The sequence below is a fragment of the Megascapheus bottae genome, chromosome 17 (assembly GCF_031878675.1).
Source record: "Megascapheus bottae isolate mThoBot1 chromosome 17, mThoBot2.hap1, whole genome shotgun sequence".
NCBI lineage: Eukaryota > Metazoa > Chordata > Mammalia > Rodentia > Geomyidae > Megascapheus > Megascapheus bottae.
The window spans coordinates 28,683,997-28,692,225 of record NC_143525.1 but is presented as its reverse complement, the minus strand read 5'-3'; the positions used below and the strand labels follow the sequence as shown (position 1 = coordinate 28,692,225).

General features: G+C 42.5%; 1 protein-coding gene across 1 annotated transcript in view; it reads left to right on the top strand.

Annotated features, from left to right (window-relative positions):
* Window positions 1-357: 357 nt before the first annotated feature.
* Window positions 358-8,229, top strand: part of Cpd (carboxypeptidase D) — a 58,782-nt gene continuing 50,910 nt past the window's right edge. The window contains exons 1-2 of the mRNA XM_090350512.1: window positions 358-1,144; window positions 6,913-7,160. Of these exons, the coding sequence (XP_090206638.1) occupies window positions 390-1,144; window positions 6,913-7,160 (1,003 nt within the window). The 5' untranslated portion in view covers window positions 358-389. The remainder of the gene's footprint in view (window positions 1,145-6,912; window positions 7,161-8,229) is intronic.

Sequence of the window (8,229 nt, the reverse complement as noted above, 5' to 3'; positions counted from 1 at the left end):
CTAGCAAGAATGCTTACAGGCAAAGAAAAAAAAAAAGTGGGCGGGGGACAATTTCAGTGGAGAAGCCATAAAGAAGAGACCAAGAGAGTCTCTTTGGGGGAAGAGAGGAAGAAGGAGAACCACCCAGCGGGGGAAGGGAGGGTGACCAAACCAGCCCAGGACTGGAGAAGGAAAGGCACGCCCAGAGGGAAGGGGGGGGAAAAAAAAAAAAAGGGATTGCTTTAAAGATAGCCCCGCCCCCCGTGGTGACGCAGGGATAAGCCCGTTCCTGATTGGCTGCCGCTGGAGGGCGGGATGGGGTTGCTAGGAGCGGAGGGGATCCGGCGGGCCCCGGCCTCCGGGAGCGCGGAGCCGCGGGAGCGGAGCCGTGGAAGCGGCGCTGCTGGAAGATGGCGAGCTGCTGGGACGCTCGGCCGCCCTGGCGGCCAGGGCGCCTGTCGTTGTGCCTGCTGCTGCTGCTAAACTCGGCCGGGGCGGCGCACATCAAGAAGGCGGAGGCGACGACGACGACGGGCGCGGGCGCTGAGGCGGCCGAGGGCCAGTTCGACCGCTATTACCACGACGAGGAGCTGGGCAGGGCGCTGAGGGAGGCGGCGGCCGCGGGGCCGCCCGGCCTGGCGCGCCTCTTCAGCATCGGCCGCTCGGTGGAGGGCCGGCCACTGTGGGTGCTGCGCCTGACGGCGGGCCTGGGACAGCCAGCGCCTGCCGGGGACGCGGGGCCGGACGCCGCGGGACCGGACGCCGCGGGACCGGACGCCGCCGGGCCGCTGCTGCCCGGCCGGCCGCAGGTGAAGCTGGTGGGTAACATGCACGGCGACGAGACCGTGTCGCGCCAGGTGCTCGTCTACCTGGCCCGCGAGCTGGCGTCGGGCTACCGCCGCGGGGACCCGCGCCTCGTCCGCCTGCTCAACACCACGGACGTGTACCTGCTGCCCAGCCTCAACCCCGATGGGTTCGAACGCGCCCGCGAGGGCGACTGCGGCCTCGGCGACGGCGGCAGCCAGACCGGGGTCAGCGGCCGCGACAACAGCCGTGGCCGCGACCTCAACCGCAGCTTCCCGGATCAGTTCAGCACCGGTGAGCCCCCGGCCCTGGACGACGTACCCGAGGTGCGCGCCCTCATCGACTGGATCAGCAGGAACAAGTGAGTGGTGTCGCCCTGTCCCCGCCGCCGCCGCCGCAGCAAGGGCAGGAGGCCGGCTCCGAGACACACATACCCGGCGCTCAAGCCGTGCCTGTCAGCCTGCGGGGTGGGGAGAGTGAAGGTGCCCCAGGGTCCTTATGTCCTGGGTGGCGTTGCCTCATTGTCTGGCTAACAGTCAAAAAAAAAAAATGCCTAGTGGGCGGACATTTGTTCAGGGCACGTCCAGAGGGGAGATGTTTGGAGCATTGTTGTTCCTGTTCTTGAAGGATGGAGTACTTGAGCGAAGGATGGGTACTTTTAAGAAATCCTACGTCCTGCTCACTCATTGTACAGGTAGCTGTCGATATTCCTAGAGGCACTGTACCAAATACTTTCTGTGACTACGTTATCTCCTTCGAGGGTGGCCACGGATGGATGACATTCACATCCTTGATTCGCATAGGGGAAATTGAGGTTCAGACTGGTTACCTAATTTATGTGGTGAGGAGAGTAGCTGGTACTTGGATTTAACGGTCTGACTCCTTGTCACAGCTCTTAAAAGCCAGGGGGAGAGATTGCAGTCCAGAAATGGCAAATGACAACCCCCCCTCACACACACCCTCTCTCCATCCCGAAAAAAACCCCACAAAAACACAGTGTTCCTGTTGATATTTAACAGGAACTGGTTCTCTTCTAGCTTTTGCCTCTGACTCTGTTATGGTGCATACGGACTTCGCTCCAAAACTTGCCCAGACCTGAGAGCATTTCATGTCTGATGTCAACTGTACATCTTATTATTAGGTCTGGGCAGAATAAGTGATTGCCACATATAAACCACACCCAGAGTGTTTTTAAGCATTCTGTGAGATCTAAAAAAAAAAAAGAAAGAAAAATAGAAACATGAATATTATAAATACAGGAGATGTTAACTGTTGAACTTTATAGCAACTGTTTCCACTGGCAAGATACATATGTGCTCCCTCGAAGAGGGAGAACTTGATTGGAGCCTTGAGAGAAGCTGGGACTTAATAGCAAAGAGGAGGAGAGGAATAAAATACTGACTCCAAGGGAATTGTGGCCGAGGTGGACATGTACCTCTTCTTCAAGCATTAGCTTAGCCAGTATTTTCATAAGGTCTTTAAAACATTAGTTACCTTAACATACTGATTTGAAAATTTTTGGTTAACAGGTAAGATAAAGGTAATAATGAGCAAAGAACTTTCTCTGAAGGACACAATCATTTCTTCCATCAGATTTCAGTCATAAATATAAGATCTACAAAATTCATGGGCCATTATGACACTTCTGATTGTTTTTGTCCTCTACCTTCTGTTTTACTACTCTTTAGGAGATCCTTTGTATAGATATTTACTTTCATGGTACTTAGGGCTAGAAACTGTGATGACTAGGACTTTTCCGAGATGATCTAGCAACTACATGGTTTCCATAACTTAAGTGTTTGGTTTTCTTTTCTCTGGGGGATGAGGGAGCAGAACTGGGGTTTGAACTCTGGGATTTGTGCTTTCTAGGCAGATGCTCTATCACTTAAACCACTCTCTCAGACCTGCCTTTTCTTTTTAAAATGCCCATCACAACCCTGCAGGATCTTTTCTCCTCAAAATGAGTTATGCTGTGGCAAAAAAAAAAGGGAGAAAATTTTTGGTATAAATCACTTAAAGCCATAGGAGAAGCCCTAAATTAAATCTGGAACCAAAAGTTCACTGATTTACTCCTTCATATCACTAGTACTTAGCAATGAGTTATGCTCTTGTCTGGTTAATTTAGTGATAGGAACTTGTGAGGATTTTCAAAGTTCAGTAGTTATTGTGTAAAGAGTTGTTTTGTTTTTTGGTAGTGGATACTCTAATCATATTCAAACACTTTTTCAGGCACATTCTAGTAAAAAAAAAGTTAGGTTTAGTCTATATGAAAGAACTGACTTTATTTTTTTAGTGTATTCTGTAAGGAAAATCATTTTGAGGAAATTTCTTTTTATTTTATTTTGGGTATTTTGACACAGAGTCTCATTTTGTAGCCCTGGCTGGCCTAGAACTTGCCATGGGGCTTAGGCTGGCTGTGAATTTACATTCTTCTGTTTGTCTCCCAAATACTAGAATTACAGGTATGTACCAAAACACTCTAGTATTTTTTTTTTTTTTGAATGTGCTGGTCCTAGGTCTTGAACTGAGGGGTTAGATCCTGTCCCTGAGCTTAATTTGCTCAAGGTTAGCACTCTACCACTTGAGCCACAGCTCCACTTCTGCTTTTTTGGTAATCAGAGATGAGTCTTCCATGATTCTCAGACATTAATCTTCTGAGTAGCTACAATTACAGGTGTAAGCAACTGGCACCTAGAATAATTTCTTAATGTCTTATTCAATAGACTATGTATTAAGAATACATATTTGCTAGGTATTCCACAGACTCTGTGTTCCATCCCCAGCATTGAAAAGAAAAAAATAGATTTTTGTTACTTCAAATATGTACACTTCTAAGTTTATAGCCCCCTCCTCAATTTTTCCAGTCAAACTTCAGGGTCTGGCAGGCATTCAACCACTAAACTGTTCCAATTTTTTTGGTATATTTATGATGAGCATTATCATAGTGTTAGGTTGGGAAATATTTTTTTTGAGATTTAGTATGTCTATAGTTTTCTGAATCTTTGTAGTTTTTAGCCATCCTAGTTTTCTTAATTTTTAAAAATTTTACAAATTTTATTGTTAGGGTGATATATAGGGGTTACAATTACATTTGTAAGGTAGTGAGTAAATTACTTCTTGAACATTGCTATACCTTCGCATGTTTTTCTACCACTTTCCCTCCTGTTTTCTCAAATTTTTAAGCTATCTACAGAGTATCCTGGGAAACATGGGCTGGAGACATGGCTCAAGTGGTAGCACACCAGCCAAACAAGTACAAGGCTCTGCGTCCAAACCCCAGTACTGCTCCTTGCCTCCTGAAACATGTTAGGCTAAGAAAGATTTTTTTTTTTAAATTTTGTTAGTCATGGGGCTTGAACTCAAGGACTGGGTACTGTGCTTTTTGTCAAGGCTAGTGCTGTACCAATTTGAGTCATAGCTCTACTCATTTTTCTGGTGGTCAACCGGAGATGAAGATTTTCCTGCCCAGACCGGCTTCCAACCACAATGATCAGGTCTCAGTTTCCTGAGTAGCTGGGATTACATGCATAAGCCACCAGCACCCAGCCAGTAAGGAAGGTTTAGCTGAACTCTACCACTAAATAGTAGACTTGGAGGTATTTCACCATTCTAAAAATATTTTGGTCAGGACATTTTAATATTTCTGAGAGGCATTACAAGAAATGTTGAACAAATTTAAAAACAGCATTTAGTAGAAAATTTTGGGTTTTGAAGTTTAATTTAAAAAACAAAAAAAGGGGGCCAGGAACGTGGCCTAGTGGTTGAGTGCTTGCCTAGCATGCACGAAGCCCTGAGTTCAATTCCTCAGTATCACCTAGAAAAAAGTAGATGTAGGGCTGTGGTTGAAGTTGTAGAGTGTTAGCACTGAGAAAAACCCAAGGACATTGCCCAGGCCCTGAGTTCAAGCCCCAGGACTGGGGGGGGAGGGGCGGGGGAGTAGCCTGCTTCATCTAGACTATTCAGGACTTTATTGTTGTTGTTGTTGTTCATTATATATTCTGAGTGTCTAGAACAGTGAACAGCTCATAGTTGATATTTAAATATATATATATATATATATATATATATATATATATATATATTGCTAAATGGAGTGCCTGAACTTGGACCAACCTTCTTGAAGCTTTCCCAAAGTCATTGGAACAATACGTACTTGAATTATTTAAAAAAAAACAAACCAGAGAGTAAATTGTTAGTAGCTTAACTATGGGAGTGAGGTAGGGTAGAGTTAGGAATTTAGAAAGGGTGCCTTGTGATTGTTTCTATGTCATTCTATCTGTGTCCTATCACATAAGAGAGTGGGCATGGGTGCAGGAAAGAGAATGACAAGTGGGTATGGCTGTGATCCCCTGGCATCCTGCTAGAGAAATGAACATTTGTTGAGAAGGGGCTATAAAGCAGTCATTGTGTCCAAAGATGTTTCATGTATGTTATCTTAGTTTTTATAACAACTCTGAAAAACAGTAACATTGATCCCTACTTTACAGATGGGAGTTCATTGAGTTTAGAGCAACAGTTCTGGGAGACTGAATGTTCTCACCCATATTTTCCAGGCTTCAAGCACGTACTATTGCCACTATACCAAATGGTATTCTCTGGTGTCTGGAAAGGTGTTAATTATAATTAATTTTCCATAAGTCTCTTTATAGTCCATTCTAGTGTTTAATCACAATCATCAGTAGGTAATTCTTCCTTGTAATGAATGAAGTCTATATTGTAAGTAATTTTCATTGTTTGATCTTCTTTGGGATAGTGCTGATGATGCTTAAAATAACATTTTGAATTAGACATATGATTGATTTAATTTCTTTCAAACATATGGAAAGAAATACTACTTATAAATCCCCTTTAGAATTTTGGAGAGTGAATTTCAGCCACAGAAGCTAGGCAGATGGAAGAAAAACTAGATACAAAGAGAAAAGTATTTAATCTCTACTCTCAGCAATACATTGAATTGTTATGTAGAGGAAAGAAGCATAAATAGAATGTATGTTTTTGTTTTTAGTTTTTTACTACAAGAGGAATCTTTCTATATATCTACACTTGCAAATTTGCCCACATTATAAATTATTCACTTACAAGTAGAAACAGTTGGGTGACAGTGGCTCATATCTGTAATTCTAGCTACTTTGAACTGTGTAGATCACAGTTCAAAGCCCAGGCAGGAAGATCCATGAAATTCTTAGTTTCAATTAGCCACCAAAAAAGCTGCAAGTGGAGCTTTGGGTCAAGTTATAGAGCACTAGCCTTGAGCAAAAAACAGCCTCAGAAGCAGCACCCAAGGATTGGCAAAATAAATAAATAAATAAATAAATAAATAAATAAATAAAAATAGATCTGGCATATAACTCAGTGGTAGCTGGCTTGTGTGGGTAGCATGCAAGTGGCTTTGAGTTTGATTTCCAGCAAATAAACGTACACACACATGGGCATGTAAGTATCACTTAGGTTTGAATTTGGATCTTGCACGTATTAGACATCACTCTACCACTTGAGTCAGTCCTAGCTACATTTTTTTTTTTTGCCAGTCCTGGGCTTGAACTCAGGGCCTGAGCATTGTCCTTGGACTTTCTCAAGGCTAGAGCTCTTCCACTTGAGCCTTAGCACCACTTCTGGCTTTTTTTTTTTTTTTCTATGTATGTGATACCAAGGAATCGACCCCGGGTCCTCGTGCATGCTAGGCAAGCACCTTAACCACTAGGCCAAACTCCCGGCCCCCTAGCTACATTTTTAATCATAGAAAGTTCCTGTGTTTAGCTTGAAATATAAATCTGCTTGTTTTTTTTTTTTTTTCAGTTACTAGGAACTAAGATCTTGTTTTCTTTTTTGTTGTTGTCAGTAGTAGTTAACTTATAACAGCCAATAGAATTATCTTCTAGGTCTACAAAATAAATACTTGATTCATGTATAGGAGTAGGGGCCAGAATTCAGTGATAGAACACTTGCTTAGCCATGTACCAGACCCTTGCCTTTACTCCAGCATCAAAGAAAAGAGGAAAAAAGATGGAACTCATTTATGAAAGATGATATAGAATTTTTATTTATTTATTTATTTTTTGGTGTAGAATTTTTAATACTGAATTTTAAATACTTGTTATTAAAATATGTCATTTGATTATGTTTTCAAAGGTTTGTGCTTTCTGGAAACCTGCATGGTGGCTCCGTGGTAGCAAGCTATCCTTTTGATGATTCACCAGAACATAAGGCCACTGGGTTCTACAGCAAAACCTCAGATGATGAAGTCTTTAAGTACTTAGCAAAGGCTTATGCTTCAAACCACCCCATAATGAAAACTGGTGAGCCTCACTGTCCAGGAGATGAGGATGAAACTTTCAAAGATGGGATAACAAATGGTGCACATTGGTATGATGTGGAAGGTATGTAAAGCCCTGAATTCGCTATAATTTCCTGCTTTTTTGAAAATTTCATGTCTATAGTAAAATGAAAGGAGACTAAACACTTACATAGCCATTATTTAAATTTACTCACTGTTAGTGTACTATATACTGTTTGCCTCCTCACATCCACACACTCATCCATACCCCCTCCAAAACTATATACAAAATCTTTTGCCAAATTATCCAAAATACGTTGCAGATTTCATGATACTTCAAATTACAAAAGTAATTTGAAAACTATTGCTTAAAAAAACTTGATAAGAGACATACTAATGTGTAAATTTTATACTTCAGTCTGAACTGATAAGTTTGTGAGTTGGTTACTTGCTTCATTAATTTGGGGTGATGTTATTTAGATAGTAGATTGGCAAAAATGTACATTTTGGGGGAAAATTCTTGAAGTTTCAAAAAGAACCCCTAATTGATAATTGAATGAAATGTCCTGTTTTAGAAATAAAACCCTGCCTTCACACAAAGTGAGAAGTACTGTAGGGCACAGAATATTTGTTTAAACCAGTTACTAGATTTTTATGATTCTTCAGACATATAAAGAAACATTCTTATGAAAGATGGGGGCCCGGAGTTTGGCCTGGTGGTAGAGTGCTTGCCTAGCATGCACGAAGATCCAGGTTCAATTCCTCGGTACCACATACACAGAAAAAAGCCAGAAGTGGTGCTGAGGTTCAAGTGATAGAGCTCTAGCCTTGAGAAAGTCCAAGGACAATGCTCAGGCCCTGAGCTCAAGTCCAGGACTGGCCAAAAAAAAAGAAATAATTTTGTTGTTACTGTTTTTTATTGTTTTTATGAGGGTCACTTTCTCTCTTGTTTCAGCTGGATAGTCAGGACTGTTTTATGTTATTTCTGTAATAGCCACATTCTCTTCCTACCTTAGAAAATACCACACAGTTTCTTCTTAAAGAGGAAGCTGTGAGGGTTTTAGTCATTTCAACAGGACAAAGACATTTTGTTTACTTTCTGCAAGACTGCAGTGAGGTATTATGACACCTTGTGACTTGGCTTGAATTCAGACTAGGATATCCTGGACTGA